The following is a 21,879-nucleotide window of genomic DNA, read 5'->3' on the forward strand; positions in this document are numbered from 1 at the left end:
GGCCCAGACCATGCTTGTAAAAGCGGGGGGGGGGGGGATCTGGTGCACAAATCGTAAACAGCGGAGACGGTGGTACCACGAGGCTGCACTGGGGTGCCAAGAAAAGGCCGATTTGACCCAGGGAGGGGAGGTCCATCTCCTGCACAAGCACCTTCAAAACAAACAGGCGCTGTGCAAGAGCTGTGGCCTTCCTGTTTGTCTCAAGAGGGGCTTTTGCAGGTTTATTGGGACGCTGGTTCGTGGCACCTCGGTGCTCAGAGAGAGAGGGCACCATTCGTTTGCCGCAGGAGCCGTATTGGGACAAAACAATGTCCACCAATTGAGGGTGCAGAGCCAGGAGCCATCGATAGCCCTCTCCTCCGCGAATTCGTCCAATTCGCTTTTAAATCCCTCCGAGTCGGTGGCCGTCATTGCGTCCCACGGAAGCGAGTTCCCGTAGCTTAACTGGGACAAGAACGACGGCTTTATATCGCGTACCTTTCCTAGTAAAAAAACATTCCGCCCTTCCCCAAACAATGAAGAGAGAAAAAAAAGAAGAGAGAGGCTCGTTTTAATGACTGGGCAGAGATTTGATGTATTTGGGCACACCAGATGCGAGCATTTCGTATATCCAGGTTGGAGAAATGAAGGAAGACAGAAGTCGGCTGGTTTCTTTTTTATCTCTGTGAGTTAATTTAATTATTTATTTTTTTTACATTTACAAAATAAGATTTGCTTTCTCCTCGTCCCCCTACAGTACGATAAGAATCAATTTATGTGAGAGTGAGTTTTCTCAGAGAAGTGAGATTGTTCATCTGCTTTTTTTCAGTGTGTGTCTGTGATTGGTGAGGGTGGGTAAGGGGAAATCTGGAACTAAAAAAAGTGCAGGTTTTTTTTCAGAAGGAAGGAAGAGATTTCCTTCCTTCTGTAGGGTGGGGTGAGATTCTTCCATTTAAAAAAAAAAAGGGGAAGGGGAATCAACAGATGAACCGGGATCAGGCTTTTGTTTCCCCAATCCAAACCCCACCCCCCCACCATGAGAAAACAGAGCACCATGTCAAGGAAAAAAACATCAACAGAAAAAAAAATATCTGAAAGAACATGTTAAGTAATTCAATAAAAAAATTCCAGAGAGGAGCCAAACAAAAGAAAACCTGGAACAACAAAAGGAGACACTTTTTTTTTCTTTTTTAAAAAAGAAACAGGTACAACAACATTGTAAAAAGTTAAAAATAAAAAAAGAGGCTGGATCAAACCCCAAAAGAGGACCAATAAATAGAGAGATCATTACCAAAAAAAATAAAATAAAGGAGAGACGTATAAATTAAAAAAGAGAGAAAGAGAAAGAACATTTACAAACTGCAAAACAATTTTTTGAGGCATGGAGGTACAATTATTATTTTTTTTAAAAAAGAAAGAAAAATGACCCCAAATCTGAGACGTTTCTGTCTTCTTCTTTTTCAAATGGATCTGGGAGTTGTAACTGTAGAGTCAAAAGGGCAGAGAATTGGAGGAGGAAGAGGAAGGGGGGGCAATGAATTCAGCCAAGGAATATATATATATATATATATTTATATATCTTGAGTTAAGGTTAAACGGATTTTATCAGCTGAAGAGGAGGCGTTAAGGGTCAGAGTTAAGGGTCAGCCATCGCTAGGCAGGCAGAGGGCAGAGTTAAGGGGTCCCTGTTAGATTGCCAACCCCACCCCACCCCCTGCCCCCCACAAAAATGGCATAGGGAATTGGGGGCTGGGGCAATGGCAACACCTAGGGATAGGGGGAGGAGGAGGGGGAGAAATCAGCTCCCCCCCTCCCCTTTCGTGAAAAAGGAAAAAAAAATCTCCCGTCTACCCGTGTGTCTGATTTGGGGGCGAGCACCATTCCCTCCGCACGGGGTTATTGTTTCCACCATATCCCAATCTCCTTTCGCACGAGGACTTCCTCCGTCCCGCTTGCTCCTCGTGCAAAAAAACTCGTATATTTTTTATTTATTTTTTTTGTCTCGTTTTCTGTATTTTGTTTTTTAAAAGCAGTTTCTAATACAAACCAGGAATTTTTTTTTCCTTCTTATATTTATATATATATATAATATATATAAAAGGATGTAAGAAATCAAAATGTCCATCAGAATAATTAAAAACCACACGCGGGAAAAAATTCGCCAACCCTCCCCGGCTCTCCCCCCCCCAATATATATAAATCAATGTACACTCTCCCCGCCCGCCCCGCCCCGCCATATCCCGATGAGAAGTTCACCCAGAGAGAACTGAACCCATAAAAGTCCTGTGTTAAGAAACCCGTATTAATTTTTCTTTTTCATTTTTTTTTTGCTTGCTTCCGTTTCCCAAACTCTCTTTTTTTTCCTTTAAATTTCTGCCAAGAAAAACGTAATCGAAAGGAAAAGAAAAAAAACAAAAAACAAAACCAGGTACCCCCAAATTTAGACAGCAGTCTCTCTTTCTCTCTCTCATTTTCCGCTCGCTGGCATTCCACCCCGACGAGAGAGACGGAAATTAATGCTCTTGAGAAGAAGGGAACTCTTTCGGCCCCCTCTTGATCTGTTCATAGAAGCTCCCCGAAACCACCGCACCCCAATTCTTGTCCATGCGGGACGAATCCAGAGGCACAGTGGAATTTCGCCATCGATTTCGCTGCTCCATTCCGTTTGCTCTTTGAATTTTTTTGAATTTTTTTTTTTAAGTTCAGGGTTTTGTCCCCCTGCTTTTTTTAATACAAAATCAGCACCACCCAGGAAGGAAAAAAAAAAACCAAAAACGAGAAAAGGTTCGTTCTGAAGAATAAATTAAAAAAAGGGGTCCGTCAGGAGAACGCCCCAGGTCACGACGCTTCTGCTATCTGCCCCCCCGGCTCAGGGCAGGTTTGAGTTGAGAAGGGCGGGTGGAGATCAGAGGCTCAGCTGCTATTGGAGGGAGAGGGCGGAGGGCAGATCATAGCAACCCCCCCACCCCACGCGAGCGGGGGGGGGGGCGAGCTAGCGTGGAAAGACGGCCCAGACATCCGTGTCCAGGCATGGTATGGCTCATCTGGAACTGGGCGGTGCAGACTGCAGGAGAAAAGGGGAGAGAGAAAAAACCTACAATCAGCAGCCTTTCCTTCCAAATCGTAGCACCGTAAAGTTGGAAGGAGCCCTTGGGGTCATCTAGTCCAACCCCCTGCAGCAACGCAGGAATTCGTCCTCCGTGTGACAGCCCTTCCAATATTTGGAGATGGCTATCGTATCTCCCGTTTCCCAGGCGAAACATGCCCCGCTCACTCAAAGGGCTTGGTTCCCAGACCAGTCTTGGTCGCCATTTCCTCTGCACACCTTCAAGCTTGTCAATATCCTTTTTAAACCGGGATGCCCACAGTTTTCCAGGTGGGGTCTGACCAAGGCAGAATAGAGCGGGACTATGGCTTCCCTTGAAGCCGCTGGGAGAGATCATCAGGGGGTTTGGGCTGGGTGTCCATCAATATGCAGATGGTACCCAGCTCTACCTCTCTTTTAAATTGGAACCAGTGAAGGCAGTGAAGGTCCTGTGTGAGTGCCTGCAGGCGGTTGGAGGATGGATGGCGGCTAACAGATTGAGGCTGAATCCTGACAAGGCAGAAGTACTCTTCTTGGGGGACAGGGGGCGGGCAAGTGTGGAGGACTCCCTGGTCCTGAATGGGGCAACTGTGCCCCTGAAGGACCAGGTGCGCAGCCTGGGAGTCATTCTGGACTCACCGCTGTCCATGGAGGCACAGGTCAATTCTGTGTCCAGGGCAGCTGTCTACCAGCTCCATCTGGTACACAGGCTGAGACCCTCCCTGCCCGCAGACTGTCTCACCAGAGTGGTGCACGCTCTAGTTATCTCTCGCTCGGACTACTGCAATGCACTCTACATGGGGCTACCTTTGAAGGTGACCCGGAAACTACAACTAATCCAGAATGCGGCAGCTAGTCTGGTGACTGGGAGCGGCTGCCGAGACCACATAACACCGGTCTTGAAAGACCTACATTGGCTCCCTGTACGTCTCTGAGCACAATTCAAAGTGTTGGTGCTGACCTTGAAAGCCCTAAATGGCCTCAAAGGTCCAGTATACATGAAGGAGCGTCTCCACCCCCATTGTTCTGCCCGGACACTGAGGTCCAGTGCTGAGGGCCTTCTGGCAGTTCCCTCACTGCAAGAAGCAAAGCTACAGGGAACCAGGCAGAGGGCCTTCTCGGTGGTGGCACCCTCCCTGTGGAATGCCCTCCCATCAGATGTCAAAGAGATAAGCAACTACCTGATATTTAGAAGGCATCTGAAGGGAAGTTTTTAATGTGTGACATTTTAATGTATTTTTAATCTTTGTTGGAAGCTGCCCAGAGTGGCTGGGGAAACCCAGCCAGATGGGCGGGGTACAAATAACAAATTATTATTATTAATTATTATTAATTATTATTAATTATTATTATTATTATTATTATTATTATTATTATTATTATTATTATTATTATTATTCCCTTGATGATGCAGCCTAGAATTGGATGAGCTGCTTTTGCTGCTGCTGCTGAGTCGTGTTAAAATTGTGGTTGGCTCAGGCGCCTATATACTTTTCACAAGCGCTGCTGTCACGCCGGGTGTCCCTCACATCCACGGTAAGTTTGTGCAGCTGGTTATTCCTGCCTAACTGCAGAACCTGACATTTGTCCCTGTCGACATGCGTTTTGCTAATTTGGGTCCAGTTCTCCAATCTGTTACAGTCACCTTGAATCCTGATTCTTTCTCCTACTAACAGAAACTGGGTTTTTATGTTTTATCCAGTTTTCATCTTACAGATCTGTTAAATATAATTCATAATACAGTGGTGCCCCGCAAGACGAATGCCTCGCAAGACGAAAAACTCGCTAGACGAAAGGGTTTTTCAGTTTTTGCGTTGCTTCGCTAGACGATTTTCCCTATGGGCTTGCTTCGCAAGACGAAAACGTCTTTCGCTTTTTTCTTAAAGCCGCTTGAAGAGGCGCAGTTGCGACGGACCGTGCTTCGCAAGACGAAAAACACCGCAAGACGAAAAGACTCACGGAACGAATTAATTTCGTCTTGCGAGGCACCACTGTAACGATCAGTAATCCTCAGAGAGCCACTTTGGGAGGACACTAGAGTTGATTGAACAGCTCTGAAGTGCCTTGAAGAGCCTTGGTGACGTTTGCCTTGTCTGCCACTAGGCGGCACCCTCCTCTTTGCTTTACCAAATCTGCGATCCCGTGGGGCCTGCCTCTCCTCCTTCCCCAGACATATACTCACCAGGGTGAAGCTGTCATAGATGTGTATCAGTTCTTCCGTCTTGTATTGCTCAAGCACCACCACGCCGTGGAGAGAGGAGCTCCTCTTGCGGGCGCAGGCCTCACAGTGCACCAGGTACGTGTTTTTGCCCCCATTTTCGCTCGTCACGAAAAGGATGTTGAAGACCTCCACCTGCGGGGAGCACACGGGGAATCAGCGACTGTCGCAACGGGACGTGGCCTTTGTCTCCACCCTCCTTGTCAACCTGTGCTAGGTAAGGATGTGCTGGGAGCCGTGGAAAGCAAGTTAAAGGCTTTCCTCCCCACCTCTGCCTCTAATCACAACTGTAAGCAGATAAGCCCCCTGAGGCTCAGCCCCACCCCTCCAAATTTCACCCAGGTGTGCTCCCCACACCCTCAGCTACTAGGTCTCCTTTAATTGCATGGCAGATCACCTCCTCCTGCTGCATCCCAAAATCCAAACCAAGAAGTTCTGCTCTTCCTTTAAATACCCTATTTTTCGCTCTATAAGACGCACCAGACCACAAGACGCACCTAGTTTTTGGAGGAGGAAAAGAAGAAAAAAAATATTCTGAATCTCAGAAGCCAGAGCAGCAAGAGGGATCGCTGTGCAGCGAAAGCAGCAATCCCTCTTGCTGTTCTGGCTTCTGGGATAGCTGCGCAGCCTGCATTCGCTCCATAAGATGCACACACATTTCCCCTTACTTTTTAGGAGGGAAAAAGTGAGTCTTATAGAGCAAAAAATACGGTACCTCCCCGGCATAATCAGTGCACCTTTATGGGGGGAAAGGAGTTTTCCAAGCCTGCCTTCCACTTTTGTTAGCAGTTAACAACGGCCACCCCTCCGAAAAATTAAAATAAAAGAAAGCATAAATGCCAGCCTGCCATGGTTTCTAGCGTTTAATAAGCAGGGATCTCTCCCAGCCGCCCCACTCAGCACTGCAGTCACACTCGAGGCAAACGACAGTATGGGGGAGCCCTGAGAAGGGCAAGCCTTTTGTGTTTACTGGTTAAAACCCTTCCGGAAAGGGCGGGGCGGGGCGGGGGGGTTGCCCAAGCGCATGCCTGTCACCGGCAGAGAACGCCAGCCGTGGCTCAAGGCGGGCAAAAGGAGCTGCTGCGGCGAAAGAAGAGAGCAAAACACAAAGCTTGCGACCGCTTTCTTCTGCCACGGGGTGAGGCTTTCTGCCTGGGAAGAGGGGCAGAAGTGTGGGACCCAAAGAAGCACGACGCCGACACAGAACCAAGGGGGAAGGAGTTTTATTTCTTCTCCACCAACATAAATAAATAAAAACCGAGCTCTGCGCACTTGGCTGACGCGTCACATGCCCGAAATGCAACCTATTGCTGAGTGTCCTTCTCCGGTGAATCTTGCAGCGGGTTACTCTGGAAGAGAAGGCGTTGATCCAGCCTCGCCTGAGCGACAGGGAGGGATCCCCAAAACTTGGCATCTTCAAGGGATGTTCTTCCCTGCATCACCCGCCAGGACTCCAGCATAGGGACCCTTGCGATGGGGCAAAGGAGATCCACCACAGGAGTCTGTCTTGAGATGGGTGAGACTCTGGAAACAGAGGATTCCTTCCTGCATCTCAGGCACTTCGTGCCGCAAGCATTTGGCTTGGCTGACTTCCCCTTTCCCTGTGAGGCTCGGCCGACAACAAGCCCTGCTTCCTTTCCACTTCCAGGGGGTCAGACTAGATGACCGTGTGGGGTCCCCTCCAACTCTACCGTTCTGTGATTCTGTGGCTTCTTTTAACCCAAGTCGCTGCAGCGGAGTCCTGGCTCCATGGCTGAGGAGAAACTGCAGTCTCCTCCACCCAAATTCACGGCGGCTTCCTGGCTTCAGTCGGGTTGGCGCCTCACTTTTGACCCTGCCTTAAGGAGACTGCACAGCAGACATTCCTTCTTCGCTGCTTGAGCTGCGCTGTCTCTCAGGCTACCCCGAGACCTCAGGAAGAGGTCCTTCAAGAACACCAGCGGAGCTTTGAGGCTGGATTAGGCCCATTTAGCCTAGCATCCTATCCCTCCCTGCAATTCCCGGCAGCTAGGAGCCATGTTCCCTCAGACAATAGAGATAAGAGCACAGCCATCGAGGTGAGTAGCCGCTGAGAGCCTCATCTCCCACGAATTTGTCTAATCCTCTTCCGGAGACTTCCAGTAGGGAGTTCCACAGGATGCCCTTAAAGCGTGTTCTTTCTTCTATCCATCCCGAATCTTCCAAGGATCAACTTCACTCTGGTCCCTAAGCTGCACCAGGCATCGTTTTATACACCTATTTAACCTTTTCGGTAAACTAAGAAGCCCCATAGGGGAAATACTCCAGGCCCTTAAATCGTTTTGGTCGCCGTTTCCCAAACCTTTCCTATCTCTGCACAATGACACTTTTTGAGGCGCAACCACCAGAACTCTGCTTGGGGTCCAGCTTCCTCCATCGGGGTCTTCCTTTCAGAGAGGGCAGATATAAAATTATATTTTCCTCCCGTTTGCATCATGGTGATCCACTGCAAGCCTTACGGGTGCTTGGGCGAGGATTCTTAGTTTGAGACTCTTGAGGTGAGGTTTCGTAGAGCCGCGAGGTCCGACTTCACAATACGCTTCTGATCCTTCCGGAAGCTTCTTTTTCACCACAGCTTTTTTTAAGACACGCGTTTCATACTCACTGTTTCGACCTTCCTAATCCCCTTTATGGCTTCTCGGGGGCCGTCAGGAATGAAGGAGGCACGGGAGCCTCAAACTGGAGTTGGGTACAGGAGGTATTTTAAAGACAAGCAGGCCTCATCAAACACTGTTCACACCACAAAGGCCTAGGAAACCCTGCCAGGCCCTTTCAGTGGAAAGGGGGAAGGACTGTTTTCCAAAAAATAAAAAGTCTGTGGCGGGGGGAACGGAGTCTGTCACAGGCTAGGAGGACCTGCCGGCCGCTCTCTGCCCAAGAGCTCGGAGGAAATGGATCGCCGAGGACGGAAAGATGGCCACTTCCGTGGGGGTCAACTTTCAGAGAGCGTGAATGCGGAACGCAAACCTCGTCCCCACAGTCAGAACTGCAGAGAGGGCCGGACATGGAAGCCCAGTCAACTGAGGTTTATTCTGGGGGGTGGGTGCACCAGGACTGGCGCTGTCTCGGAGCAGGGAGCGCCACCTGCGTTGCTGGCGCTGTGGCGGACCTGTGGAGAAGGGGCAGCGCCCTGGAGGAAAGCGAGGTTGAGAGAGGGAGGGAGCCTCACCCCCGTGGAGTTGCCACTGTGGCGGGAAAGAGAAAAGCGAGAGGAGCCGGAAAGCTTACGTCGCATTCGTTGCAGTAGTAGGCCGGCTCGTCCTTCACGCGGCCCTGGTAGGCGATCTTCTTGCCGGACCGGACGAGGCTCTCTCTCTGCACCTGGCAGTGCTTGATGGACTGCATCAGACAGTACCTGCGAGCGGGAGAAGAGGGCAGGGGTCAGGATGCGGCCGGATGCACCTCTCCATGGGGACGGATGAAGCAGCCAACGCATCGATGTGGGGCGGGCAAAACCCCCCTAAGGGATTCTGTTAATTTAATTGCATCTCGCATTGCCCCCCGAAGGTCAATGTGTGTTAAGGCTGCACATGTTAGAAACTGCACGGTTTTGGTGCTTTTACCTGCGCAGTAAACATCACATCTGTATTTAAACAGTAGCCACGGAAGAGACAAGAGGGACGGAAAATGACACATCTGGAGAGGGACTCAGGCCAGTTGGGGGTGGGGGGGCTGAGCTCTGTCGCTAGCCCAAAACTACTGGAAGCTCAAAAAATTGCAGCGCCTTTTTCTTCGCTTAAAGGAAGGAAGGACAGAAAGAGCTCAGGGGTGGGAAGAGCCTCAAGCCTTCATTCCCACCCCCACCAATAACCCGCTCAAATTCATATTTCTTTTTCCTTGTTTTTATCATGTATTTTGTGTTTTAATGTTGTATCTTTATGTTGTGAGCAGCACTGAGATTTGTGGATGAAGGGTGGTATTCAAATTTAATAAACAAATACAAATTTTAAGAAAAGTTTTTTAAAGAAAGAAACAACACGCAAACTCTACATCCTATCGATTCACATTAAGTAAACATTTTGTCAGAGTGAACCTTTCCTTCCCCCAAATGCAAATGTAAAATATCTTTTGTTGACTGTGAATTGCCTTTCCCATAATAAATATTTTTTTGTGGGGGAGCAGGCCTTCCTCACTGAGTTGGAACATAATTTGGGTAGCCCAGGACGTCCACACACGGTTGCACGCTGGCCAGGCTGGTGCCCCGGGGAGACCACTTTGGTGCTGCTACTAACACAGCGGTTTGGACTTCACCTCCGGAAGTGCACTCCATTGTCTGTTGAGACAGACGGATGCCAACACCATCGTCAGCTGCTATTGCAAAATCTGTGTTTGTTTTCCCAGACAAACTTCGACTCCTTTTCCAGCGCAGGGGATAAAATGCCTAAGACTGCTTCTCTTATTTATAACGCAACGTTTCTAGCATATGTTAATTAAAAAAATATATCTTTGGAACATACGGTAACGTATTGCCTGTTTATCTGTTCTATAGATTACACACACACACACACACACACACAACCTGCGTTTTGCACAGCTGTTGAAATGGGCCGGGGGGAGGGAGATGGGACCCGCGGCCCTCAAGGTATTGCTGACCCAACATCCAACATCTGGAGGGTGAAATGTCCCCCACATCTGGGCTAAGGGAACAAGAGGTCTGCCCATCACCCCCGCCACCAAATGATGGAGACCCCACCTGCAACCAAAATGAGGCTGGGGTCCTCATCATTTCAGCAGAGGGCCCCCTGTGCCTTCCCACTGAATGACCCTTGTATCTAGTCCCCAACCAAGAGACTTTTGTGCAAGAAACTGCCCAAGGTGCAGATGCAAAAGCAGGAGGGACACGGCCAGGAAAGGTTGGAGGAGTTGCGGGGGGGGGGGGGCAGAACTGAAAGCCCTCCTCACTTGATCATTTTGTACAAGTCGGGGTCACTGATCTTGACGGTGCGGGCCACGTTCCAGGAGACGTGGATCATGGGCACAATGGACTTGACGTTCTTCACCTCGTTCCATTCATAGCGCTCAAGGGCCAGCTGGTACTGGTAAGCTGCAAGGGAAAGGGAAGAGGTCAGGGGGGCAGGAAGAGGAAGCCCCTCCAGGCAAGGAGAGGGCCGCGTCATGGAATCTCCTGCCGCCGGTGCCCTTCCACTGTTCGGATTCCGTTCTTAGACCGAGGTAAAGTTCACAAACCGGGACACTACTTCCGGTTCTGCGGAGTTTGTAAACGGAATCAGGACTGTTCTTAAACAGAGGTACCACTGTAATAGAATCCTGGAAGCAGGACATGACCCCGCCCTTTATAGAGTGTGGGGCACTGGTGGGGCTCCGGGATCCCCTTTTCAACTCCCCCACCTCCCACCCCGCTTTTCGGGGCCTCGGCCATCCGGCTAAGTTACCTGTCAGGGGACCGACGTTCCAGGCGATGTTATTACACCACCCGGTGGCCTGAACCCAATGCACTGTGCCGGCGTTGATCCACACGAGGTCTCCGGGGCGCTGAATGAAGCGGTAGACGGGGATGTTGGACTGGTAAAGGTCCTCCAGGATGGGCCACCACGAGCCGGTCAGGTAGTCGACACCGTGCCTGCGGGAAAGTGGGCGTTGGGGTGACGAGGCAAGGGGGAAACCACCCGGAAAGACTTCATACGTTCCCCTATGATGGTCCCACGGAAGTGGTCAAAGCAATGAAGCACCTCTCGTACCCCCGATCCCAGGAACCGATCCCCCAAATCATCCCCTTAGGGCAGGGGTCCACAAACCTGGCACCCATGGGTGCAACATCATCCTCAAGGTATTCTCCTGGGACCCACAAAGCCTCTGGCCACCCCCACACACTGACTCTTGGGTCATGAGATGGCAAGAGGGGTAATAATAATAATAATTTATTTATACCCCGCCCATCTGGCTGGGTTTCCCCAGCCACTCTGGGCGGCTTCCAACAAAACACTAAAATACAATAATCTATTAAACATTACAAGCTTCCCTAATCAGGACTGCCTTTAGATGTCTTCTAAAAGTTTGGTAGTTGTTTTTCTCTTTGACACCTGACGGGAGGGCGTTCCACAGGGCGGGCGCCACCACCGAGAAGGCCCTCTGCCTGGTTCCCTGTAACGGCTTCTCGCAGGGAGGGAAGCGCCAGAAGGCCCTCAGAGCTGGACCTCAGTGTCCGGGCAGAATGATGGAGGTGGAGACGCTCCTTCAGGTCTACTGGGCCTTTGAGGCCGTTTAGGGCTTTAAAGGTCAGCACCAACACTTTGAATTGTGCTCGGAAACGTACTGGGAGCCAATGCAGATCTCTCAGGACCAGTGTTATATGGTCTCGGCAGCCGCTCCCAGTCCCCAGTCTGGCTGCCGCGTTCTGGATTAGTTGTCGTTTCCAGGTCGCCTTCAAAGGTAGCCCCACATAGAGCGCATTGCAGTAGTCCAAGCGGGAGATAACTAGAGCATGCACCACTCTGGCCGGACGGTCTGCGGGCAGGGAGGGTCTCATCCTGCGTACCAGATGGAGCTGATAATCAGCTGCCCTGGACACAGGTTACCGTATCTTTTTCTCCCCTGAACAGACCGTAGAGTTGAAGAAGGAAGTTGCAAGTGGCGTCCTTTCCCACTTCCTCTTCAAGCTTTCAGCTTCATTTTACTGGATCTGACTTCTGATCAGTTCCCAAAAGCAAAGTGTGACTGTTTTTTGTTTTTTGTTTGTTTTTGTGTGTGTGCTTTCCCTCTGTGTGCCTCTTGAGGTGGTAGGGGTTATCTGGGGGAGAGAAGTGACTGGGGGGTGGGTGCACCCCAATGGCGCTTGCTCAAAACCCCACCAGGAACCCCTGGTACCAGCGAGCCCTCCATCTTGCATAAGCATATACAGTGGTGCCCCGCAAGACAAATGCCTCGCAAGACGGAAAACCCGCTAGACGAAAGGGTTTTCCGTTTTTGAGCTGCTTCGCAAGACGTTTTTTCCTATGGGCTTGCTTTGCAAGACGAAAACGTCTTGCGAGTGTTCAGATTTTTTTCCGCCCCCCCCCCTTTTCTAAGCCGCTAATAGCCTTTTAGCCGCTAATCCACTAAGCCTTTAATAGCCGCTAAGCCTTTAATAGCCGCTAAACCGCTAATAGCGCTAATCCGCTAATAGGGTTGCTTCGCAAGACGAAAAAACCGCTAGACGAAGAGGCTCGTGGAACGGATTAATTTCGTCTTGCGAGGCACCACTGTATGACATTTATACAGCAGCAGGGACATGACACGCTCTGAAGACCCTCACCTGTCACAGAAGGCGCTGATGTCCTGCCAGTAATGCTCGTGGACAGCAAACCACTCGCAATCTCCCGGCCCGATGTTGATGTTCACGGAACAGAAGTTGTTGTTCTCCTGGTGCCCTGGAAGTTTGGGGGGGGGGGGACAGGACACAAGTTATAGCAGAGGTTCTCAAAGGGTCTGGCATTAGAAGATGGCAAGTGCGGCAGGAGGATTTGAGGACAATCCTAAACATTTCAGTGTCAAAACAAAACTATTTTTGCTTATTTGCAAATTATGGATAGATATATTTTCAAAATGAGAGCAAGAAATGGATACCGAGGACAATATTGTTGTGATTTTCAAGTATGAAAGATCGGAAAAAAGAAAGGCATTTTTGTGTTAAGATAAGAGTTTGTTCGTCCCAAATTGGACCTAATATAAATGAGTTTACCTGTCAAAAGCAAGCTCATGCCTCTCTCACTGTATGTGTTCATAATTATCTGGGGCAGCCATGCTGTCAGATTGCCTCTGCTGGAGAGCTGGGAAGCAGAAAACTTGCTCGCACCCCTGAACCAGGCTAGCAGCTGAACGTTCAGAAACTGGACCTGAGTTTTGGTTTTCCTCTTCCTTCCCCATCCCTTTCCTCCTGTGTGTCGTGTCCCCCCCCCCCCCCACTATCGTAAGCCTGCAGGCAGGGGCTGCCTTGTTACCTACTACCTTGGGCTGTATGTTAGGTGTTCTGAAGAGGAGTTTGGATTTGATATCCTGCCTTTCACTCCCTTTTAAGGAGTCTCAAAGCGGCTCACATTCTCCTTTCCCTTCCTCCCCCACAACAAACACTCTGTGAGGTGAGTGGGGCTGAGAGACTTCAGAGAAGTGTGACTGGCCCAAGCAGCAGCTGCATGTGGAGGAGTGGGGAATCGACCCCAGTTCACCAGATTACGAGTCCACCGCTCTTAACCACTACACCACACTGGCTCTGCAGACCTTTTCCGGCTGAAGAAAGGGGGGGGTAGAGGTATACTCTAAATAAAACCACTCAATCAATCAAACAACCCAGCCAGTGGCTATCGCCGCAGCTCGTGGCCTTACCTGGTGTGCGGCTTCCAGGCACTTTCATGTACAGCTGCACCGTGTTCATGCCCAGGATGGTGTGCCCCACGTGACTCAGCATGTTGCCCGTCGACGTGACCCGCATGAAAGCTGGCAACTTGAGAAGCTCCTGCAACTGCGGTTTCCACCTGTGATGCATATCAGGGGAGAGCAGTCAGCTGCGATTCCTGCATCTCAGGGGGATGAAATAGGTGGCCCTTCCACAATTCGACAGCTATTAAGATTAGTTTTTGGGAAACTACTTTCTAAATATTTATCATAACACTGATATGTACAGTGGTGCCCCGCAAAACGAATGCCTCGCAAGACGGAAAACCCGCTAGACGAAAGGGTTTTCCGTTTTTGAGCTGCTTCGCAAGACAATTTTCCCTATGGGCTTGCTTTGCAAGACAAAAATGTCTTGCAAGTGCTCCGATTTTTTTTCACTTTCCCCCCCTTTTTCTAAGCCGCTAAGCCGCTAATAGCCTTTTAGCCGCTAATCCGCTAAGCCTTTAATAGCCGCTAAACCGCTAATAGCGCTAATCCGCTAAGCGGGTTGCTTCGCAAGGCGAAAAAACCGCTAGACGAAGAGGCTCGCGGAACGGATTAATTTCGTCTTGTGAGGCACCACTGTATTCGTTTACTGATTTTTTGCATTTATTCGCTGCCCTCCATCTCCCTTTTAAAACGAAAACACATCTTGCACATCTTGTTGTCCACTTGGGGGCAGCACTGAGAAGCAATCAGGTTTCCTTCTAGTGACAACCAAATAATAATAATAATAATAATAATAATAATAATAATAATAATAATAATAATAATAATAATAATGGGGTTGGGGTGGAGACTGGGGGGTGTGGTGGAGAGCTTCACCTGCAGTGACCAGTTATGACCACTGGATGGAAAGCAAAGAGCTCTGTCAAGGTGAGAAGGGTGGCACACAATGCAATGGCAAAATACAGCCACGGGGAGGCAGCATGGAGCATCATAACAGAGGGGGGAAATAATTCCAGGGCATGGCTACAAAAGGGCAGCACCAAACAATATTAAGTCTCCTGCCTGCAATGACAAAATATGCCACAGAGGGGCAGCAACGAGCAATGTTAAATCTCCAGCTTGTAATGACAAATTATGGCCACAGAAGGGCAGCAACGAGCAATGTTAAGTCTCCTGGCTGCAATGGAAAAATATGGCCACAGAGGGGCAGCAACGAGCAATATTAAGACTCCTGCCTGCAATGACAAATAATGGTCACAGAGGGGCAGCAAAGAGCAGTGCTCTCATGTCTGCAATGACAAATTATGGCCACAGTGGGGCAGCAACGAGCAATATTAAGTCTCCTGCCTGCAATGACAAATTATGGCCACAGAAGGGCAGCAACGAGCAATATTAAGTCTCCTGCCTGCAATGACAAATTATGGCCACAGAGGGGCAGCAACAAGCCGCAAAAAAACAAGGTCATTGAGAGAGCACAAGACTTTTAATTTCAGAGTTGTGGGTTCGAGCCCCGCGTTGGGCCCAAAGAATCTATGGGTCCACAATTCCATAAAATCACAAACCTCATTTTCTTGCAGTCAAAAGACACAAGGAAAAACAACCCTGGCCTTTCACAGTGAAAAGGCGGGGGTGGAGTTGGAGGCAGTTAAAGAGCAAAGCGGCAGGTCTCACCGTTTGGCATCCGAGAGGTCAATGTTGGTCCCAAACTTGATAATCTGGTGCGGTTTCTGGTCCGGGTTGCTGCAAAAGGCAGAAAGGAAGAGTTATTATGCAGGAGGTGCAGAGATGGGAGAAAATTGCCCCCCCCCTCCCCACACCATGGCCTATTGAAACCCTCCACCCAGGCCCAAATAAATAATAATAATTTACCTACGAACTGCCCCTTCCCAAAAGCGTAAAACCCCCTCTCTGCCTTCTGTACCGCTCAGTCTTCAAAATTCACTCGTAAAGCATTGCAGGGCGCTGGATGACGTGACCCGAATAAATCATTTTGGGGGTGCAGCTGCCTGGCAGACCCCGCCCCGTAACTCACACCCTCTTTTATTTGCATTCAGTTTTAAACTGTTGCAAAGCCGTTCCTCCAGCAGAAATCCGACCCCCGCTCCCTGAAATGAACAAAAACGGCAAATTCGTTTGAAAACACAAAGAAAGGACGCTCTGGCATGACCTCCTACCTTGGGGGCGCCTCAGTGGTGCTGTCAGGCTCATCTGCTTCCTCGTCGTCCGTCTCCTTGTCTTCCTGCCTCAAGAGACAGAAAGGTCAGATCAGGAATCCTCGCCACCGCCCTCCCAAAAACCCCACCCCACCCAGGAAGAGGCATTTAAGCTCAGTCACCCAGGGAGAAGAGAAAGACCTTCGCCCGCCAACCCTTAATACTGCAGGAATGCGGAGGCCCCTCCCCAGCCCAAAGGGTGGCTTGCTCCATCTCCCAAAGGAGAGGGCCGGCCCACCCTTCAGCCTCTGGGGCTTCCCTAGGCTGCCACCAGTCGCCTCGGGTAGCAGCAGCAAGGGGGCAGGTACCCCTTTCCGCTTTGCCTCAAGCGGCAAAATGCCTTGGGCCGGCCCTGGCATTAGGGGTGTGGATAACGGCTCCGAGAGATGGCCCCGCCGGCCGCCTTCTCACCTGAAGGGACTCCTGGAAGGAGGCCGCTTGGTACTGCGCGTATTTGGCGATGGTGGTGTGCGAGCGGCTGCTCTCGCAAGGCCACACCTGCTTCGTCCCGGAGAGGTCCCAGTTTTCGTCTGAGGGCTGCTGGACCTGCGTGCGAACCTCGACGGCGTGCTCCCCGCTCGCGTCCACCAACGTCTTTGTGCTGAACAGGCCCAGGTCTGAGGGGGGAGCAGGTGTCATGGCGGAGCTTCGAGAGAACTCTGCCCCTCTGCCCCTCCCTGTTTGCTGGCAAGTTTATGGCGCGAAGCCCACCCCCTCCAAGCTTCCTCAGCCTCGTGCCCTCTAGACGTTTTTGGCTGGGAGTCAGAGGCAAAAACACCTGGGAGGTGCCCGGTTTGGGGCTGCCTAACCCAAGGCAAGACCTCTGGGAATCGTGACCTCTTTTTCTTTTCACTGCCCCCCACAAGGAAAAAGCCCCCTGCTCCTGAACAATCAGAGTGCAAGGGCTCACCAAGATACTCACTGCCTCACCAAGATCACACATTCCATTTTGTGGACGTCTTTTCATTAAAAGTACAGCCTTGGTTTTCAAACAGCTTAGTTCTTGAATGTTTTGGCTCCCAAACGCCACAAATCCGGTCTGAGAACTAATTTTGGAACCCACACGCCCGACGAAGCTTCTGATTGGCTGCAGGAGCTTCCTGCAGCCAATCAGAAGCCGTGCTTGGGTTTCCAAACGTTTTGGAAGTCAAACGGATAGATTCCGTTCGACTTCCGAGGTACGAATGTACACACTACCCGCTCAAAAATCTATCCGACCCCAAAGCCTCTGATTTCAAATACAGTCATACCTCGGGTTGAAGTAGCTTTGGGATAAGAATTTTCAGGTTGTGCGCTGCGGCGACCCGGAAGTAATGGAGCAAGTTACTTCCGGATTTCAATACTCGCGCATGCGCAATCAAAATGACGTCACGCACATGCATGGAAGCGGCGAATTGTGACCCGCACACACACAGACGTGGGTTGCATTCGCTTCTGAATGCGAAGGAGCTCCAGAACGGATCCTGTTCACATCCAGAGGTACCACTGTACAGTACGATCACATCCTGCATGGGGGTTCGGTCCTGAGACTTCCATGGATACACAAAAACCCTGCATACCCTGTCCTGTGGTTGGTGGGGCAGGCAGGCCCAGAAAGCGAGGTGGAGAGCTGAAGACCTCTCTCCTCACCAGGTCCTCCCGCTTTAACCAGCGCAGAAAGAGCTTTTAAGCTCCCCCACTTAGAATCATATGAGTGGGAAGGGTCCAACCCGCTGCAAATGCTTGCATTCACCTTGCGGAATTTCAACCAGCCAGCCTCCAATCACGTGTGGCTGAAACTGTGCAAGTTAAATGCATGTATAGTGCGATCGAACCTACACAATGCTGCAGAAACGAACACACACTTCTCTGTTGGGAGAGCACAAGACTCTAGACCCCTCAATACGATACAATGATCTTTATTGTCATTGTCTCATACAGAACAACGAAATTGAAAAAATCTACATCAGACATTCGAAAACCAACAAGCCTGCTATCCCAGCCTGGTTAACCCCCTAAAAACTCTGATACCCCATAATTAAATACAATATACTCCCACAGAGACTACCTTAAAGGTAAAGGTAAAGGGACCCCTGACCATTAGGTCCAGTCGTGGCCGACTCTGGGGTTGCGGCACTCATCTCGCTTTCAGGCCGAGGGAGCCGGCGTTTGTCCGCAGACAGTTTTTCCGGGTCATGTGGCCAACATGACTAAGCCGCTTATGGCAAAACCAGAGGAGCGCACAGAAACGCCGTTTACCTTCCTGCCAGAGCGGTACCTCTTTATCTACTTGCACTTTGACATGCTTTCGAATTGCTAGGTTGGCAGGAGCAGGGACCGAGCAACGGGAGCTCACCCCGTCGCAGGGATTCAAACCGCCGACCTTCTAATTTGCAAGCACTACGTTTAAAAACAAAATCGCATTTGGATAAAAACTGGCGGCTAGTCCTACTCTTTATAACCCTGTCCCTTCTTCCAGAAGGCAGAAGCTGAAAGAGATCATTTCTGGGGTGCGCACTATCCTGCGCTATCTCTGCAGCTTTCTTATGGCACCTGACAGCATAGATTTGATCCAAGGTGGGAAGAGTGCGCCCAGTTATTCTCTCCGCAGTCTTTACAACCCTGGACAGTGTTGTTTTTATCCTGGCCGTGCAAGTCCCAAACCACACACACAGACCATAAGTTAATACACTCTCCACGGTACAATGGTAGAATGCCTTGGGGTCGTGGGTTCGAGCCCTTTGTTGGGCAAACGAGTCCTGCATCGCAGGGGGTTGGACTAGATGACCCTTGGGGTCCCTTCCGACTCTAGGATTCTTTGTGTACCCTTCCTTCTCCCAGGCCCAGAAGCCTCCACTTCCATCTCAGGTTCTCCTCCGCAGAGCCTCAGAATCCAACCCAGGCGCTCTTTGGCCTCCAAACCCACAGAGGGCCACCGGCGGGATACTCACTGAGGCGGAGGGATCCTGCCAGGCCCCGGATGACGGTGATGGGGTTCTTGGGGTCAGTGCAGAACTGCAGGAGGACCGGAGAGAAAGCGTCCCGCTTGCTCTCCAACTGAAGAAGAAAGAGGAGAGCCGTTAGAGGCCAAGATGCCAGTTTGGGTCCCCACCCCCCACCCCCAAAAGCAAAAGCCTAAGGCACCCCCAGAAACAACGACAGCAGAGCAACAACAACACAGCATCTCCTAGTTTGGACCAGAGGTCCACTCAGATAAACCCACTGCTAAGAATCAACAGAACCACCTAGTCCAGGCCACTGGGCCTAAGTCTGCACAGTTCCCCGCCCCCAGGTTAGACTAATGTTGCTCCAGCACCCCCCATCTTCAACCAGAAACTCCCCCCGCCCTTAGATCCAGTGGTGGGTGCTCATTCATTGGTCAACGGTGGTCTCCACCGAGCGCTTTTGGAGTCATTTGCAAGACGGGCTATTGCACAGCGGCTTGGCTCTGCCTCCACAGTTGGAAAGCAGTGATGCTTTTGGATAGCAGTTTCTGGAAACCGCAGCAGGGGAGAGTTACTCTTGTGTCTGAGTTCTGCTTGCGGGTTTCCGATTGAGGCATCTGGGGGGCCACTGTGAGAACAGGATCCAGGACTATTGATGGGACACTGGATTGACCCATCAAGCTTTCCTTACGTCCTTCAGTTCTCCAGATCATTTAAGAATGAGCAGGAAGGACACAGGGGGCAGAAAGTTTGCGGAGTTCAGAGTCTCCTTTTAGATTTGATTTTTTCCCTTCCCCTCCACTGTGGGGTTCCCAGCAGACCAGAGAAGAATCCCCAGAGAACAGAGGAAGCCGTCTTATCTGTGCAGCTGCAGGAGGAATCCGGGATGATAAAAAGAGCTGGTTGCAGTTCCGTGTGGGAAACAGTCGAGCAAAAAAGCTGCAGGGTGCAGCCCATCACTCCAAAGCAGCCAGGGGGAAGACTTTTACTCTGCTTTCCATAAAATCAAGACAAGTAGCCAAACAGCGCCCCTTAGGATGAAGAAATGGGAGGCAGGGAAGTCTTGCTCCAAAGAATGTCAGGAGATGGTTCTGGGGGGCCGTTTTGCAGTCTGGAGACAGTGTGGGGAGGGAGGAGGTGCTGGAGGCGGGGAAAACCTCGAGGAGGACAGCCACCCCCCCCAAATGTCTTCTTTGGAGGAGACACGTCCTGGGGCGGAAGGCGAGCAAGGAGCTCCACCGGTCCAAGCTGGGCATCCATAGTGCCTTGGGTTTCCAGGCAGATTCCAGGTCCAGGGTTTCAAAAATCTCATCTTCTGGGATGCTGAGCTAAGCTAAGAGCAGTCAGAAGGCCGTTAAACTAATGGTGCAACTTGTTGAGGGAGGGGAGGGGGGAGGGAGGGAGGGAGGGAGGGAGGGACAGAGACTTTTGGGGAATGGCCCCCAATTCCCAAACACAACCAAAATGGAAGATTGAGGGAGGAATTAAAAAGACAGTGGAACCATGCGTTGGAGAAAGATCAAGGTGGAGGGAAAGAAAAGACCTTTTTCAATGCCTCTTTCCACGCAGGGGGGCCTGAGTCACACAGGGGATGTGCAAGAGAACCTAATTGGTGAACGGGAACTGGATTAAACCCTGGCTAAGCAGAAACTGCAGCTCTTTGCAATGTCGCCTCACAGCACAGCAGAACGGGGTTGGGGACATCAGCAGAACTTTGTCCTAAGAGATGCTGCCCCACCAAGAAAGGACGAATGTGGACCGACTGACTCCCAGGCCCAGAAGTTTCATTTTGGACCAAGAAATCTGGGCACCAGAAGTGTGGCATTGGGGAGGGGCGCATGTGCCCCAAGTGGTGCTGAGAACATTCCCCGAGTAATGTGGGGGCAGCATGGATGATCTTCGCGACCTCGAGACGCAGGAACCAGTGGAAGGGCAGGTTGGGTCAGGCAATGGAAAACTTGACTCTGAACCACAGTACCCAAGAGAGAACTGGGCCAAGGTTTGGACTGCCTGATTCAGTCATCCCAGAACCCTGTAGCTTTGTGCTACAGAACAAATAAGGAGGAGTTGGGCATAAATTGAGAGGCACATTATAAAGGGGGACGGGCGCTCTAAAAGGAACACACAGAAAATGAAGGGCGTTTTGCTCCGAAACAGCCAGGAGAGCCAAGGACGAAGTATCCAAAGGAAACAGCGGGGAAAGATAAGTAACAGTGTTTTGGTGTGGGAATGCGGATTTTCAAATAATAAAATCCACGATCGTCATAATAGGTGTCTGGCTCGATTCTCTTGCATTCCAGAGGGCCAGAGGAACGAGATAAGGAAAGGCCGGCTGAAGGTTGAAAGGAGGTGAAAGGTACATTGCGCTGGGAGACAGAACCTGATTAACCCAAGGATGGAGCCCAAGAGATAAGGGGAGAGGCCTGGGAGGAAGAGCAGGCAGAGGGCCGAGAGATGGAGGAGGCCTCGCAAGACCACCTTACCTCCCCTCCTCGCTCGATCCAGGAAATCCAGCGCTGAGAGCGGCCCTCTGACTCGCCGGGTGCTGCTGAACTACATCTCCCACCATCGCTAGCCATCGGCCATGCCTGCTGGTGGAGGGAGGCTGATGGGAGTTGTAGTTCGGAATCAACCCAGAGGGCTGAAGATTCCCAGCACACGGCTTACAGCACCCTTGCAATGGGGGGCTGTCTGGTCCCCCAAGCCAGGGGGAAGCCCACCCGCTAGGGCTGGGCGATATCAGCTTTCCAACACCGCGGTGTATCGCCAGCCCAACATCGCGGTTTGGCGATATACCACGACGTTGAAAAAACGACACATCCGCCTCTGCCCGCGAGGCGCCGGGCAAAACTGCCCCAGCTCTCACCTCCCGCTCAGCTGGGTGGGAAGGAAGGTTAAGCCGTTTCACGGAGCCCCCACCCTGCAGCTGGCTTGTGGGAGCCAGCGCCGGGCTGGGGGCTCCTTTCACTGCTCGGCTGAGGCGAGGGCAGCTGCACACTCCTCCGTTGAGCAGTTTAAAGATGCAGAGGGAGGAACAAGCTGTTTCGGCGCCTTGCCAATGCAGTTTGTTTCTCCCTCTGTGTCGTATGAGGGCAGAGCGGAATGGTAGCTTCACTCAGTGCTATG

At 50.9% G+C, this 21,879-nt stretch overlaps 1 protein-coding gene across 2 annotated transcripts in view; it reads right to left on the reverse strand.

The window, feature by feature from the left end:
• Positions 1-648: 648 nt before the first annotated feature.
• Positions 649-21,879, reverse strand: part of KDM6B (lysine demethylase 6B) — a 44,235-nt gene continuing 23,004 nt past the window's right edge. For both annotated transcript variants that reach the window (XM_081167672.1, XM_081167671.1), the window contains 11 exons: positions 18,760-18,865; positions 16,241-16,446; positions 15,791-15,855; positions 15,288-15,356; positions 13,620-13,768; positions 12,553-12,667; positions 10,694-10,881; positions 10,203-10,344; positions 8,529-8,655; positions 5,247-5,417; positions 649-3,043 (listed from right to left, as the gene is read on the reverse strand). In XM_081167672.1, coding sequence (XP_081023798.1) covers positions 3,020-3,043; positions 5,247-5,417; positions 8,529-8,655; positions 10,203-10,344; positions 10,694-10,881; positions 12,553-12,667; positions 13,620-13,768; positions 15,288-15,356; positions 15,791-15,855; positions 16,241-16,446; positions 18,760-18,865 — 1,362 coding nt within the window. In that variant the 3' untranslated portion in view covers positions 649-3,019. The remainder of the gene's footprint in view (positions 3,044-5,246; positions 5,418-8,528; positions 8,656-10,202; positions 10,345-10,693; positions 10,882-12,552; positions 12,668-13,619; positions 13,769-15,287; positions 15,357-15,790; positions 15,856-16,240; positions 16,447-18,759; positions 18,866-21,879) is intronic.

This window comes from Podarcis bocagei (assembly GCF_964188305.1).
Source record: "Podarcis bocagei genome assembly, chromosome: 13".
NCBI lineage: Eukaryota > Metazoa > Chordata > Lepidosauria > Squamata > Lacertidae > Podarcis > Podarcis bocagei.